The sequence below is a fragment of the Xenopus laevis genome, chromosome 8L (assembly GCF_017654675.1).
Source record: "Xenopus laevis strain J_2021 chromosome 8L, Xenopus_laevis_v10.1, whole genome shotgun sequence".
Lineage (NCBI taxonomy): Eukaryota > Metazoa > Chordata > Amphibia > Anura > Pipidae > Xenopus > Xenopus laevis.
The window spans coordinates 134,812,420-134,829,193 of NC_054385.1; the positions used below are offsets into that span (position 1 = coordinate 134,812,420).

Sequence of the window (16,774 nt, forward strand, 5' to 3'; positions counted from 1 at the left end):
CTAAAGTGCAGGCACAAGTCACATGACCAGGTGCAGTTGGGGAATTGACAATATGTCTAGCCCCATGTCAGATTTCAAAATTGAATATAAAAAAATCTGTTTGCTCTTTTGAGAAATCCAGACAGATCTGGTTGTGTTACCATGAACAAGGGACTGACAAGCTGCAGAGCGGGTTTTTATGCTTTACTTCAGCTATTTCTGTACACAGCGAGTACATTGGCAGTTGAAAGAAAGGGTGGCACACCTTGGGCATCCCACATACAAACATGTTGAGTTTATTTCTCACAAAGACTGTACAAAAGCTTATAAAAACAGGATGATGCTCCCTGGCATCACGTGAGAAGCTTGCTGCCCTCCTCCCTAACACTGACATAAATTAAGTGGGCAGCAAAGCACCCGCAGTGACCCCAGAAGGGGCAGTTACAGGCAGGAATTATTTACAGGACAGCCTGTGTGCAAGTTGCTGCAGTTGCATGTACAGAATATATATATATTTATATAGGCATATAATTAGAGTATCTTACATATTAACACAGCTTTACATGTAAGAAAGGTTCAGTCCATTCAGGTATAAAAGGAAAGAGCACTGTAGGTTCCGGCTGTCAATTTATTATGACAAGCTTGGGAAGGTGTGTGAGCGCAGGTGGTAGTGCTCTCTCAGCTTATGATCCGTCTCCCAGTGCAGGCAGTGTCTCAGTGTGCAGGTAATGCACTCCAATCATCGGCTTATGTCCCGGCCGGTGTCCCAGTGCTTAAGTGTAGGGTCTCCCTTAAACGGGCTGAAAAAGGGGTGCTTGAGAGCCGCTGCCAGTGTCATGCGTTTGGAGGGTTCATAAGCCAGCATGCCCTCAATCATATTGAAGAGCTGGTGGTGCTCCTCAGTCTCCATCATCATGTACCTCTGCAATACAGGGAAGCGTTACACACCTATGCCCACATAAACCACAGGCATCACACAACACAACACGGGGGGGGATGCCTCACCCTTAGGGGCTTGCAATTCTCTCTGACATATCGACCTGCTGAAGTGTTATCATCCCAGTCTAGGCGTCCATGGTAGAAATACTTCTGCTTCCTGTTGGGGCAGAGAATTGAGAAAAGCTTAAGCAGAGAAACGCCCTCCCTGGGGTACAATCCCCAAGCTCTGACCCGAGGAGTTGGGAGGAAGGAGATTTTGCTCACCTGGTTTTTCTAACCATCCGTGAGGGGACGGGGCCCAGAATTCTCTCCATCATGGCTAAATGCTCTCGGTTATCGTGGGTCTGCAGGGGAAAGAACGAGGGGTGAGAGCAAGCAGTCATCATTAGACACCAGGTCTGCAATGCCATGGCTCCCAGTAACTCCACAGCACCCTGCTCATCCCCCATTGTGCCTAGTAATGCACACACCCCTTCAAAATATACATGCTAGCAGGCTGTGGTACCCCAAGAAAATCATGCCATGCAATAATGCAACAGCTGGGCTGTGACTTTACCTGGAAGAGGGTGAACCCCACGTAGTACTCAAAGATAATGCAGCCGATGCTCCACACATCACACGGTTGGTTCCAGCCCAGCTCTGCAAGAGAAAGGCAGGTTGTGTTGATCATGGTGTCATTACAGTGCAGCAAATGAGTAGTAGTATCTGTCCCCACTCTGCACGTGTAGTACTAGCCCGATGGCTGCAGCAGACATTCCTTGTACTCTGGCAAATCTTACCCAGTAGAACCTCTGGTGCCCGGTAATGGCGTGTGGAAACAATGGTGCTGTGATGCTCGTTATCGAACGTGGCGCTGCCAAAGTCCACAACTCTGATGTCTGTGCTCTTGACGCACCGCTCGTCCCTCTTCTTGATGCAATTGGGTTGGGGAGGAAGAGTAATAGGGAAGGCTGGTTAAACAAGGGCAGCAGGTACCAATGCCCGGGTACACAGGGGGGAGTATGTTACTGACCTTCTCCATGTTGTACGTCAGCTCATAGTCGGAATTGACAAATAAAATATTTTCTGGCTTGAGGTCAGTGTGAGTCAGTTTGTTGTCATGAAGAACTGGAAAGGAAGATCAGGGTCACAAATAATACAGCTTGCACCTAATGCCCCCCACCCAGGCCCAGTGTGTGCTTGCCACTACTATATATCAACACAAGCCACCAGGGCCAGTGCTGCACCATCTTCTCCATCAATTGCTTCCCCCATTCTCCTGCCCCAGGAGTGACTTACATTTTACTGCTTGGCACACCTGGAAGGCCATGTGTCGGACTTGGTGGATGTGGTACGGGTAGTAGTTGTTCTCTTTCAGGAAATCAAACGTGCTGAGGCCCAGCAGCTCAAAGGAGATGCACATGTGTCCGTGATAGTCGAACCAATCAAACATCTGCACGCATAGGCTGGGGAGAAATGGGGGGCAAGTCAGCGCACAAAAAGGATCAGATCTCCCTCATTCACATTAACCCTAAGCTGAAACATTAGGAGAGAGAGAAGCTCAGGGACCATGGAGCACTGAGTTACTGCTGTGCTATTGTTATGGCTATTTTTTTTTGTTTTTATTTTGGCTGAATCTGATGGTTTTGTTGACCAATGAGATGACCTACTACTTGTATTACTACCTATCACACAGTGGATACAAGTCTCACACTAGGTTCGGTTACCCCTCATCTCAGAACAAGGACTTACTGTGTGTTCTCCGGATCCTTCTCGTTGATTTTTTCCAAAACGTTGATCTCCAGACGAGCTGCCTCTTTGTATTTCTCCACGTTTTTAATGATTTTTAATGCCACTCTGGAATTTCCCCTAAAGCCAAACAAGCAGGAGAAATAGAGACGTTGAAGGAATGCCAAAACGGTTGTCTGAAGGCCCTATGTCATTGAACAAAACGCTCTCACGTGCCACTCTTTCCTTCCTAAAGGTGCCAAACATGGTCAGTCCCTGCAGTGTAACCGGACCACATGTATGGGTTACAGGAGCAGTCTCCTAAGCACAAAAGTCAGTTTGTGGCCCCCCAACTCTGTTACGAACTGGCTGCAACATACTCGGTCTGGGCCCATTCTATCCGTGTGAGGGACCCAGTTTGCACAAAATGATCAAACATTCAGGCAAAATGTGCCTAGAATTTAGGGTGCTACGATCAAATGAAGGGAGCTGTGGAAGCACAAGACACAGACACTTACCTCCTGTGATCTACGCACTGAACGACTCGGCCAAACGTTCCTTCCCCGAGTGTGCTCACAATTTCATCTGCATGGGCAAGCAGAAGGGAGTGGGTTAATGGAGGAAGGTGCAGCGCTAGTAGTGCCAGTGAATGTGCCTACGGGTGCACTTGCCAGTGCTGGGAAAGCTCACAACAATTCACTGTATTGAGTGTAACAATGTCAGGCTGAGGCGTGAGCCAGCAACATGTTGCTTAAGTCTAAATAGAGAAGTCTATGCTAGCTTCCTAGCCATAAACATATTGTACAATGTATGTGGCAGATTAATTAAAAAGAGTTAAGGAGGAGGAGGAGGAAAGGGGCGTTTTTGTTTGTCTTTAAATTAAGTAAAAAAACAAATAAAAATAAACACAAAAGACAGACAGGTCTGCAGCGTCTCTGGGGAAGGGGGGGGTCTTAGAACTAGAGAGCTAAATTATGTTACGATTTGGCTGTACATCTTTCTTGTAGCCAGTCGCCGCTGTGATAGATCAGGTGGCCCTCCACGTCGTCTTCAACACTCTTTGCCCGCCTGCTGCTCTGGCGACTCCTCTGTTAGCCCGTCATCCCCAGCCACACATCACCATTCGCCAGCCAATCAGATTTTCAAACCAGCGGCACATTGGTAGGTTGGTTTGGAAATTCACATGGTTGTTTTGAGGTAGAAGGGTGAGCAGTAGATTCCCAGCCAATTCATACGGCACATAGGAATATATAACGATAGGGATATTGCAAGGGAACAGGTCAAGATACAAATACACTAACTCAGAAATCAAAAAAGAAAAATAAAGGAAAAAGAAAAAAAAAAACAAAACATTCTGCTTTGTTTCATCGGTGCAAAAGAAGGGGAAAAAAAAGGGACAGAAAGAACACTGTGGGGTACCCCCCAAATGCCAGAAAATATACAAGTCTTCATGCTATCGGGGTTATATACAGTCATTGAGAAAGACCCAAATATATATATATTCCCAGCACACACCCAAAGCTAGTCACACTCTCCGCACTGCCCCCCACATCCCCAGATACCCCAAACCCACCAGTTACAATCCAAGCACTAAGTTCATAGCCTTCTGTATGTTCCCATCCCACCTCCTTTCATATACTCAGCACTGAGCTCCCGGCTGCATATTCCTACCATAGGTACGGCCCTATAGCTCTCCTTTATATACTCAGCACTGAGCTCATAGCCTGCTTTGTATACCCATCTCCAGCATTCCTCATACAGCCCACTGTATACATTCCCAGTGTATTAGGGTAACCCAACCCTATATTCCCAGCACAGTGTACAAAACCCATTACATATTCCCAGTACAGAGGACAAAGGCTGCTGATGAGTTTAGTCGAGACCTGGGTGCTGGCGCATGAATAGTCAATAGAAAGTAAATAATGAAGCCACTCACAGGATTTGTACACAAAAGGCATTGAGGATAAAAAGAAAAAAAATAAGTTTATTTATCCAACGTTTCGGTCCCACACAGGAACAGTTTCCTTGATAAAGTTTTCTGTGTGTTTTCCTTTTATCCTCATTGCCTTTTGTGTACAAATCTTAAGTGCCACCGCTATATCGATCTATGCATCTATATCTCTCTCTATCTCTAATAATAATAATAGTGTGTGTGTGTGTTTCCCAGTACAGAGTACAAACCCTGCTATATATACACCCTGCCAGTACAAAGGACATAGTAAGTCACAGGCACAGTATAGATTTCTAATGATCTATGTAATGAAAGAAACGCTCATGCTGGGCTGCCCCTCCAGACTGTACAAATTAGTCCATTTAAATTGGAGTCCTAAGGGGAGTGCTGCACAGAAAAGTGTGTGCTCTCCAGCCTGCTTTACCCCTGTGCTGTCCCAACCAAGCATGGAATAGGACGAGGTAAAAAGAAACCGATGCTGCCACAAGGATAAATATAATATAAAGGTAAACTGCCAGCTGAGCTCCCACAATTACATGCAGCGGTGCATAATCAGCAGCAACTCTAAATGGGAATAGAACACAGGAGCAGTGCCGTGGGGACCTCCATGCAGCCAATTGGAAGCACAGGAGCAAATTGTATTGTGGCTGCTTTCAGTACGAGGGAGTCAGTGACCCCATAGCTGGGTGGGTGCTCAATTAATCACTTTATAATAAAGCAACCTCCCAAAGGCTCCAGGTTCCCATCACAGCGCAGAAGTCACGAGACTGAGAAAAGATGGCTTCCCTCTATGTGGTTGGGGGTCCCAGTGGCCCCCACCAGATCGACTGCAGATTGTTCTGTGCTGAAATGGGCCAGAGAATGCTGGGTTTGGGTTAGGAATTGGAGCAATTACCAAGTTCTGGGAGGTTTTCCTGTAACAAACGCAGCCCTCAGGATCCGAAGTAGAAAGATAACATTTATGAGTTGAAATGCTGCTCATAGGTATTTAGATGAGGTGGGTATTGCTCCCAAACCCAGTATAAAACCACTGGTATAAGGGTTCTGTGGAAAAGGAGTGTGTAGGGCTGAACAACCCCCCCTCTCAGCATGGTATGGGTTAAACGCAGCAACTAGACTGCTGGCTGGTGTCCCTACAGAGACAAGTCTATTTACACAAGTGTGACACATGGCCGACAGCTAGTCCCACTTGTAACAATATACAGGCCCTATAAGCACACATTCATCAAACGTGTTCCCCCTCAAATGCTCTGGGACTCACACACATCCAGGGAGGGAGAGTGACATAATGGCTGGGTCATTAGCACATCACCCCCTGACAGACAGCATTAACCTGCTACCTATGGCCCAGCTACCCAGACGGATCTATAAAACACAAGAAAATGCACAGCAGGGGAATGACTACTTACCGGATCTTCTAGATCACCCTAAAAACAAAGGAGGGGGCGGGTATTGTAGTAAGGACGGGTGGGCTACTCACCGATGAGGACTGGCTATAAGACCTGGTTCTGCGCTTCCTCCGCTTCTGTTTCCGGCGAGTGCTCTTGCAGCTCCTGTAGCTGTCGTCCCGAGAGTGCTTGTAGTCATAGGAGTGCCGGTAGTCTGTCTCATAGTACACGTCCCCTCTGTCCCTGCTGTAGTCATTCCTTCTGTAGCTGTCACAGTAACGACGATCGTAAGCTCTTCTGTCTGATGAGCGCTGGTCATAACTGGGGTGAAAGACAAGGCACAAACTCCTGAGTACTACATGTGGACTGTGGGTCATACATACTCAGTCCCAAAAAGGTTCAGCACAACATTAAATGAAAATCCCATGTTCTTTATTTCACACATATTAAAAAAAAAAAACAGGAGCAGACTGAAATGCTGACCTAAGTCCTTTCTCAAGACCATAAACACCCAATAAAATGTTATGCAAGAAAAAAAAAAATAGATAAAACCCTAAATATGACTATGAAGATTTTAATTCATTTCCCGTATAGATAAAACCCTAAAGCACTCACCCAATCATGTGCTGCCCTGCAGAACATGTGACCGGAAAATCTACCCCTCTTTAAAAGATTAGATAGATCAGCACCACTCAACACAAAACAAAGCACACAAATAAATATGTATCTATAATTATGATATAACAGAAATGTATCCACTGTAACTAGACAAAATAACTCTCTATTAGGATAACATTGATTCAAAAAACAGTGTTCATTTAACCCTGCTGGCACTAAAGGGTTCAACTTAATGATCCAGAACACTTCTCTTTGAAGCAATATTTTTGATCACCCCGTCTCCTAAGTGAGAGGATTTGGTCTACAGCAATATATGAAAATGTGTGTAGCCTATGGGCTATTAGCCACTGGTTTGTTTGTATATCCATCTTGTAATGCAGTGCTAATGGCAGAGCGATGTGCGTTCATACACAGACAACCTCTGCTTAGTTTAACCCACATACGACAACCCACAGGGGCAGCTTATCAGATAAATAAATTATAATATAAATATATGTGTGGTTGTGCATTTAATGTGATGTCTAATCAAAAAACATTTCCCATTTCGTGGATGTGAAAAAACTCTTCACATCTTGTGGATGTAAAAAAAACTCATGAATCCGCATAAAGTGTAATTTGGACACATTCCAAAACCATGTGTCACTTCTGCTAATATCCAACTGGATCACTTTTCACTAAGAGGTCCCTTAAAGGGGAATTCAATCCTTTAATAACCTGTAACCCCACCTCATGTTGACCCCCTCCCTCCTACCCCCAGCCTTCGCCGAATCGCCGGAAGGAGATGAAGACCCGGAAGATGGCTGCTTGGAACTCGGATGCCAGAAACTGAGCTGAGGGGTAAGTATAAAGTATGGGGCATTTAGGCTGGGGGGAGGAGAGTCCACATGGGGTGGGAGGTACGGGTTTATTTCTTAAAGGGTTGAATTCTCCTTTAAAGGGGTTGTTCACCTTCCAACACTTCTTTCAGTTCAGTTGGTTTGAGATTGTTCACCAGAAATAAAGACATTTTCCAATTACTTTCTGCTTTCTATTTGCAAATTGTTTTTCTAATATTGAAGTGTAAAGTGTCATTTTTCACCTCCTAAAGCAGCTCGACCCTGTAAACTGTTCTAAATTGATCCATTTAGTTGATTCATTTGTTATCTTTGTTTCATTACAGGCAGCCGTTAATGGATACAATAGTGGCACTTATATTCCAGATGCTGCTGAGAAATGTTGTAAAATTGTAACAGAATCTGCACCTAAATTACTGAGCTGCCAGACTCAAACACAAGTAGTTGGAAAAAGTCTTTATTTCTGGAGAGCAATCTGAAAAGAACTGAAAAAGTGTTTGGAAGGTGAACATTGCCTAAGAGAGGCACGAGTATAAAGTGATGGGTTCTCTGGAATCAGCCAATTGAAACGTATATCAGCTGAAATGATAGTCCAGTGGAACATCAGAAGCCCCTTGTTTATTAGAGTATAAACAAAATGAGGGTGTTTATTGATCTGAACCTGTGGGGATAACACTACTCTTGCTACTTCTAATGCCTGTTCCAGAACCGATCTCTAAACTTGGGCCCAAATACCCTGTAACTATTACTCAGCCAGCTCTAAGTTTGAATTATTTCTAAGAACTGGGCAGTGATGGATTCTTCTTATACTTAATACAATGCAGGAGGACATTTTTATACGTGATTTTATGGAGAAGTGAATATTCAGTGTGATCATTGTTTGTCTGCAATTCAACATGTAAAGAATGTAGTTTCTCTGTTTGTATTTCATAAGTAAATATCAAACCACTGTTCTTCTGTGCCTCACCAAATGATGATCATCGCTATAGCGACAGAAGAAGAGTATCCGCATATTTAGCTATAAAATAGAATGTTGCTCAAAGGGTTGGCATATAAGGGTGTCACGGCATGTGGGTCATACTAACAGAACATTTAGTGGGCCTGTATCCCCCCAGAACACACAGTTGTGTGAGCACCTTATATAACCAGCAGTGGGTGGGACGTGGGTATCAGGGAAATAAATCTGGTTCTGCCACAACAAAACCTTTTGGCCCATTCAGCTCCATTAGTCACATGCAGAGGAGTGGGGAGAGTAAGAGAAATAGACATGGCAGCAGCATTACCTGCGAGACCTCTCATGGTAACTGTCACCCTGCTTGTGTCTGCGCTCACGGCCTCTGTCACTACTACTACTGCTCCGTGATCTGCTCCTTCTCCTCCTGTGCTTGCGACTTCTGTAACGTTCATGGGAACTGCCCCTCTCTGAACAACCGTACCGTCTGGAGCGCGGCATCTACAGCAAACACACAAATGTTATTCCAACATATATACACACAAGGAATGTTCTGGGCACACAATAAGCTATACCCTCATACTGTACTGTCTAAGGGAATCAATATGGCACCTCCTCCTCCCATATGTATAAATACAAATATACAGAGAAGGAATGTTCTGGGCACACAATAAGCTATACCCTCATACTGTACTGTCTAAGGGAATCAATATGGTACCTCCCTCCTCCCATATGTATAAATATAAATATACAGAGAAGGAATGTTCTGGGCACACAATAAGCTATACCCTCCTACTGTACTGTCTAAGGGAATCAATATGGCACCTCCCTCCTCCCATATGTTATAAATACAATATACAGAGAAGGAATGTTCTGGGCACACAATAAGCTATACCCTCATACTTTACTGTCTAAGGGAATCAATATGGCACCTCCTCCTCCCATATGTATAAATACAAATATACAGAGAAGGAATGTTCTGGGCACACAATAAGCTATACCCTCATACTGTACTGTCTAAGGAATCAATATGGCACCTCCTCCTCCCATATGTATAAATACAAATATACAGAGAAGGAATGTTCTGGGCACACAATAAGCTATACCCTCATACTGTACTGTCTAAGGGAATCAATTATGGCACCTCCTCCTCCCATATGTATAAATACAAATATACAGAGAAGGAATGTTCTGGGCACACAATAAGCTATACCCTCATACTGTAACTGCTAAGGGAATCAATATGGCACCTCCTCCTCCCATATGTATAAATACAAATATACAGAGAAGGAATGTTCTGGGGCACACAATAAAGCTATACCCTCACACTGTACTGTCTAAGGGAATCAATATGGCACCTCCTCCTCCCATATGTATAAATACAAATATATAGAGAAGGAATGTTCTGGGCACACAATAAGCTATACCCTCATACTGTACTGTCTAAGGGAATCAAGTATGGCACCTCCTCCTCCCATATGTATAAATACAAATATACAGAGAAGGAATGTTCTGGGCACACAATAAGCTATACCCTCGTACTGTACTGTCTAAGGGAATCAATATGGCACCTCCTCCTCCCATATGTATAAATACAAATATACAGAGAAGGAATGTTCTGGGCACACAATAAGCTATACCCTCATACTGTACTGTCTAAGGGAATCAATATGGCACCTCCTCCTCCCATATGTATAAATACAAATATACAGAGAAGGAATGTTCTGGGCACACAATAAGCTATACCCTCATACTGTACTGCTAAGGGAATCAATATGGCACCTCCTCCTCCCATATGTATAAATACAAATATACAGAGAAGGAATGTTCTGGGCACACAATAAGCTATACCCTCGTACTGTACTGTCTAAGGGAATCAATATGGCACCTCCTCCTCCCATATGTATAAATACAAATATACAGAGAAGGAATGTTCTGGGCACACAATAAGCTATACCCTCATACTGTACTGTCTAAGGGAATCAATATGGCACCTCCTCCTCCCATATGTATAAAATACAAATATACAGAGAAGGAATGTTCTGGGCCACACAATAAGCTATACCCTCATACTGTACTGTCTAAGGAAAGCAATATGGCACCTCCTCCTCCCATATGTATAAATACAAATATACAGAGAAGGAATGTTCTGGGCACACAATAAGCTATACCCTCATATTGTACTGTCTAAGGGAATCAATATGGCACCTCCTCCTCCCATATGTATAAATACAAATATACAGAGAAGGAATGTTCTGGGCACACAATAAGCTATACCCTCATACTGTACTGTCTAAGGGAATCAATATGGGCACCTCCTCCTCCCATATGTATAAATACAAATATACAGAGAAGGAATGTTCTGGGCACACAATAAGCTATACCCTCATACTGTACTGTCTAAGGGAATCAATATGGCACCTCCTCCCATATGTATAAATACAAATATACAGAGAAGGAATGTTCTGGGCACACAATAAGCTATACCCTCATACTGTACTGTCTAAGGGAATCAATATGGCACCTCCTCCTCCCATATGTATAAATACAAATATACAGAGAAGGAATGTTCTGGGCACACAAAAAAAACAGCCTCCTGTAGCTGTCAGATCACATGGGGCATGTGGAGTTCTATTGGGGGCCAATAAGAAGAAATAATGAGGGGTAACATAACATGGGGGCCTATAGACATAGTTGGGGGCAGGGTGAGGAGTAGAAATAGTTGGGGCCAATAAGAGCCAATTGTGTGAGAGACAGAGGAGTAACAATACACAGGGGTGACAATACACAGGGGTGACAATACACAGGGGTAACAATACACAGGGGTAACAATACACAGGGGTAACAATACACAGGGGTAACAATACACAGGGGTAACAATACACAGGGGTAACAATACACAGGGGTAACAATACACAGGGGTAACAATACACAGGGGTAACAATACACAGGGGTAACAATACACAGGGGTAACAATACACAGGGGTAACAATACACAGGGGTAACAATACACAGGGGTAACAATACACAGGGGTAACAATACACAGGGGTAACAATACACAGGGGTAACAATACACAGGGGTAACAATACACAGGGGTAACAATACACAGGGGTAACAATACACAGGGGTAACAATACACAGGGGTAACAATACACAGGGGTAACAATACACAGGGGTAACAATACACAGGGGTGACAATACACAGGGGTAACAATACACAGGGGTGACAATACACAGGAGTAACAATACACAGGGGTAACAATACACAGGAGTAACAATACACAGGGGTAACAATACACAGGGGTGACAATACACAGGAGTAACAATACACAGGGGTAACAATACACAGGGGTAACAATACACAGGGGTAACAATACACAGGGGTGACAATACACACAGCTCAGGCCAATAAGAGACAATTGTGCCTCAGAGAGAGACAGAGGGATAACAAGGCGCACAATGAAATGCTCAGGCCCGAGGTCCATTCCCGCCGCCATTTTGTCACAAAGTAGTCGGGGCAGCCGCCATCTTGCGCCGCTAACGTTGATCTTTTCCTCTCACAACTCCCCGCTCCCCTCAAGGTTCCCCCCATTCCCGACACTCGTGAGCCTCTTTCCTCTCACCGCTCTCGCAGCCAGGCCGGTTCTCTTGTCCCACAGAAAGTCCGTGATTGCGGTGCGTGTAACCGGGATCCTTCCGTCTCTTTCTCTCTCACCGCTGTGCTCGCGCATCCACACGGCTCCTCCCAACACTCAGCTGATACTCCCCTTGGCCCCGCCCCTCTCAAGGAAGCGCCGCTTCTCATTTGTCACGTGATTATGCGGGCGGCAGCCATTGTACGGAAGGGCATATTGCCAGGCTATCCCACCAGACTGGTCGCAGGGATAATATTGAATATTGGGGATATAATGATATTTGGGGGTTCATGGCAGATATTGGGGAGAGAAGTGGTTGGTTGTGGGTGGAAATACATTGGGTTGGCGGTTCAAGGTTCCCTTAAGCTCAAGTACCTCAGAGAAAGAAATACTGAGAAAGAGAGAGTTGTGACGCTTCCTGCCCAAAGTAAAAATGGCCACCGAGATATTCCGGGAAGGCGCCTCACTTCCTGTTTATCACTAATTACACACAGTTTGAGACACGCCTTCACTGACACAATTCGCTCATCCGGTTCCGCTCTATTGTGGGCGGATCGAGCTCGGGTGCTGATTGGTCTGACTGTGGCGGGAATGTTAAGCAGGAGACAAGCGGCAGGATGGAGGCGGGTCCGGCAGCAGAAGCTTTGGCGGGTCTGTGTGTGGGAACCTTTGGCTGAAGAACAATGAAAGGGGCGAGTGGGTCCTGAGTGAGGCAAAGTGTCCCGAGTGAGGAGAGGAGGAGGAGGCTGCAGTGAGACAGAGACATTGTGTCACTAGAGTGGGCGGGGCTGTGAGATACTAGTACTGGGCGGGGTCTCAGAGAGGCAGTGGGCGTGTCTGCAGAGGAGGCGTGGCCAGTCTGAATAGAAATGGCTGCTTCATGTTACATGTTTTTGGTTTTAATTATTTTATTGATTATGTTCTTTTTATTATAGGCATTTGCCTCACTGACCCAGTTATCCCAAAAAGCCTATTCTTAATTTATATTATTATCTTCCTATTCTCCTCCTCTCTTATTCCAGTCCCTCTTTCAACCCGCTGCCTGTTGCTAGGAGAAATAGGACCCTAGCAACCCCATTGCTGCTGAAATGCTGGAGACGTGGCTGTGTCTGGACTGAGATTCCAAATAGGCCCTGGTGTATAGAGTGAAATAGTGACTGTGGCAGCAGTTGGGCCTGTGGCTCTATTAGTGGCCACTAGTCACTGTGCCCAGAACATGGGAGAGGTGACAGGAGAGGGCCAGTAATGGTTAATAGCGGGGGAGGAGATTCAGCAGGTGCTTTTTATGGTGGAATTGTACAGGGGCACACAGGGGCAATCTCTGTCAATGTCATTGGTTGTCTCCAAAGAGCTGACATTCACTACCAGCATTCCCGGCACATCTGTCTCTGCAGCCTCTTTCATTAGCCTCGCCCCTCCCCCACACACTCACACTCACAGATGCCTCCACTCCAGCTTTTAGCTCTCATTTGCACCGTCAGCCTCCACTCAGGCCTTAGCATGAGAAAAGTCTTTTCTGGACTATCAGGTGTTTGTGTCTGACAGGCGGCAGCAGATACCGATGCTGCCATTTTAAGGCAGGAGTACGTTTGAGAATGTTCTGGAGCAGTTCAGGAGTGAGAATGTTCTGGAGCAATGAGGATGTTTTGGGGGAGTTGAGAAGTGACAATTTTCTGGAGGAGTTCAGGAGTGAGAATGTTCTTGAGGAGTTGAGGATTGAGAATGTTCTGGAGGAGTTAGGATGTTTTGGAGGAGTGAGGATATTTTGAGGAGTGTGAATGTTCTGGAGGATTTGAGGAATGAGTGTTCTTGAGGAGTTGAGGATGTTTTGGAGGAGTTGAGGATTGAGAATGTTCTGGAGGAGTTGAGGAGTGAGAATGTTCTGGAGGAGTGAGAATGTTCTGGAGGAGTGAGAATGTTCTGGAGGAGTGAGAATGTTCTGGAGTAGTGAGAATGTTCTGGAGGAGTGAGAATGTTCTGGAGGAGTTGAGGAGTGAGAATGCTCTGGAGGAGTTGAGGGAGAATGCTCTGGAGGAGTTGAGGAGTGAGAATGCTCTGGAGGAGTGAGAATGCTCTGGAGGAGTGAGAATGTTTTGGAGGAGTTGAGGAGTGAGAATGTTCTGGAGGAGTTGAGGAGTGAGAATGTTCTGGAGGAGTTGAGGAGTGAGAATGTTCTGGAGGAGTGAGAATTTTCTGGAGGAGTTGAGGAGTGAGAATGTTCTGGAGGAGTGAGAATGTTCTGGAGGAGTTGAGGAGTGAGAATGCTCTGGAGGAGTTGAGGGAGAATGCTCTGGAGGAGTTGAGGAGTGAGAATGCTCTGGAGGAGTGAGAATGCTCTGGAGGAGTGAGAATGTTCTGAAAGAGTGAGAATGTTCTAGAGGAGTGAGAATGTTCTAGAGGAGTGAGAATGTTCTGGAGGAGTGAGAATGTTCTGGAGGAGTGAGAATTTTCTGGAGGAGTTGAGGAGTGAGAATGTTCTGGAGGAGTGAGAATGTTCTGGAGGAGTTGAGGAGTGAGAATGCTCTGGAGGAGTTGAGGGAGAATGCTCTGGAGGAGTGAGAATGCTCTGGAGGAGTGAGAATGTTCTGAAAGAGTGAGAATGTTCTAGAGGAGTTGAGGAGTGAGAATGTTCTGGAGGATTTGAGGAGTGAGAATGCTCTGGAGGAGTGAGAATGTTCTGGAGGAGTTGAGGAGTGAGAATTTTCTGGAGGAGTTGACAAGTGAGAATGATCTGGAGGAGTTGAGGAGTGAGAATGATCTGGAGGAGTTGAGGAGGGACAATGCTCTGGAGGAGTTGAGGAGTGAGAATGCTCTGGAGGAGTTGAGGAGGGGGAATGCTCTGGAGGAGTTGAGGAGGGGGAATGCTCTGGAGGAGTTGAGGAGTGAGAATGCTCTGGAGGAGTTGAGGAGTGAGAATGTTCTGGAGGAGTTGAGGAGTGAGAATGTTCTGGAGGAGTTGAGGAGTGAGAATGTTCTGGAGGAGTTGAGGAGTGAGAATGTTCTGGAGGAGTGAGTGTTCTGGAGGGGTTAGGATGTTTTGGAGGAGTGAGAATGTTCTGGAGGATATGAGGAATGAGTGTTCTTGAGGAGTTGAGGATTAAGAATGTTCTGGAGGAGTGAGAATGTTCTGGAGGAGTTGAGGAGTGAGAATGTTCTGGAGTAGTTAAGGAGTAAGTGTTCTAGAAGAATTGAGGAGTGAGAATGTTCGGGAGGAGTGGAGGAGTGAGAAGGTTCTGGAGGAGTTGAGGAGTGAGAATGTTCTGGAGGAGCTGAGGAGTGAGAATGTTCTGGAAGAGCTGAGGAGTGAGAATGTTCTGGAGGAGTTGAGGAGTGAGAATGCTCTGGAGGAGTTGAGGAGTGAGAATGTTCTGGAGGAGTTGAGGAGTGAGAATGTTCTGGAGGAGTTGGGAACATGTAGGCAATGCGGATCCTGGTATCATTAGGAGAAGGAGAATGGATATAACAAGGAATTATTTGTGTTCAGAAGTAACAGGAAAGTCACAGGCTGGTCCCTCTGTCTCTCCAGATCTAGAAGAAGCCGTGAGTGAGCTGGGCACCGAGCTGGTAAAACTTACTCAGAACATAGAAGCAATCACTGAATATCAGTCCTCCGTCCTCCAGGTCACCAAAGTACTGGTAAGTGGCCTCTCAATCCTGTCCCCAATATGACTCCATTATAATGAGCAGCCCGGTGTTGTAGAACATTATAGAGCCATAGTGTGGAGTTGTCTATCTCTCAGGCTTTCCTATAGCTCAGCTTGAGCAATGACAATATGAGATACGAGCTAAATGATGATCCACTGCAGCGGCTATGTGTTAGTGTGTGTGTGTTAGTGTGTGTGTGTTAGTGTGTGTGTGTTAGTGTGTGTGTGTTAGTGTGTGTGTGTTAGTCTGTGTGTGTTAGTCTGTGTGTGTTAGTCTGTGTGTGTTAGTCTGTGTGTGTTAGTGTGTGTGTTGATGAGTGTGTATATGTTCATGAGTAAGTGTGTATGTTCATATATATGTGTCTCTCTCTAGTGCTCGTGGATGGGCAACATTGAGGCCCTGGCCAAACACAGGAGGAAACTGCCGGCGCAGGTCAAGGACTGACACTTGCACAATCTGGATGGTTTTGTACCACTGACCTGCCTCCATGTGGGACACTTCTGGGGCAGATCCTGTGGTTGCCAGGCAACATGACGAGGTGCTGTGAAGCAGTAAAGGAGGTGCTGCACTCGCTAATGGAACTCTCATTGGGGCAAATAAAAGCAATTGTTTGTGAGATCTGGTTCTCCTGTCACATGGACTGTCCTGGTACCCAGGGAAGGGGTGGATATGGGGGTTGGGTAAGTGCTATGGCTGAATGGGCGGACGCCATATTGTATGGGGCATTGTGTGTAAGAAGTACAGCCAGACTGTATGAGGAGTGTATGTAGAGCACAGCTAGAGCCTCATGCATCGGGGCTACTCCAACTCATACATTGCACAGACCCCATCCTTGTCTCTAGCAGCTGCTCTACAATCACATGGACTGGATAAGAGCTGCGGGGGGCGTGGCCAACTACTGATGTGAGCAGTCGCACGCCGTCGGAGCTCCGCTGATTTACCGCTATCTCCGGTATTTATCCTGACTTACCCAGCCTCTCTGTGACTCAACAGTTACTTTACCTTGTTTCCTCTACGCTTATGGGGAAAAAGAAGCACCCGGTGGCACAATCCCCTGATATTCGGAGACATTTGCGAGACTCTGTGAGGCCTTCCAAAATGGCGGACGAGCCGCGCCCTGAGTCT

At 45.7% G+C, this 16,774-nt stretch overlaps 1 protein-coding gene across 3 annotated transcripts; it reads right to left on the reverse strand.

Annotated features, from left to right (window-relative positions):
• Nucleotides 1–168: 168 nt before the first annotated feature.
• On the reverse strand, nt 169–12,147 carry clk2.L (CDC like kinase 2 L homeolog). 3 transcript variants are annotated; one of them, XM_018229220.2, is made up of 13 exons: nt 11,993–12,147; nt 8,699–8,868; nt 6,057–6,285; nt 3,620–3,713; nt 3,144–3,210; nt 2,650–2,766; nt 2,197–2,363; nt 1,931–2,025; nt 1,698–1,824; nt 1,475–1,557; nt 1,183–1,262; nt 985–1,075; nt 169–901 (listed from the first exon to the last, which is right to left on the reverse strand). In XM_018229220.2, the coding sequence occupies exons 1-13, from the start codon at nt 12,098–12,100 to the stop codon at nt 719–721; spliced, it is 1,611 nt and encodes a 536-aa protein (XP_018084709.1). In that variant the 5' UTR covers nt 12,101–12,147; the 3' UTR covers nt 169–718.
• Between the last annotated feature and the right edge of the window lie 4,627 nt (nt 12,148–16,774).

Excerpts from the sequence above, each read along its gene's own strand:
- clk2.L (XM_018229220.2), bottom strand. The coding sequence starts at position 12,100 with ATGCGCGAGCACAGCGGTGAGAGAGAAAGAGACGGAAGGATCCCGGTT. Across the intron at positions 8,869-11,992 it reads CCGGCCTGGCTGCGAGAGCG|ATGCCGCGCTCCAGACGGTA; the intron begins GTGAGAGGAAAG and ends TGTTTGCTGTAG. Across the intron at positions 6,286-8,698 it reads TACCATGAGAGGTCTCGCAG|TTATGACCAGCGCTCATCAG; the intron begins GTAATGCTGCTG and ends CTTTCACCCCAG.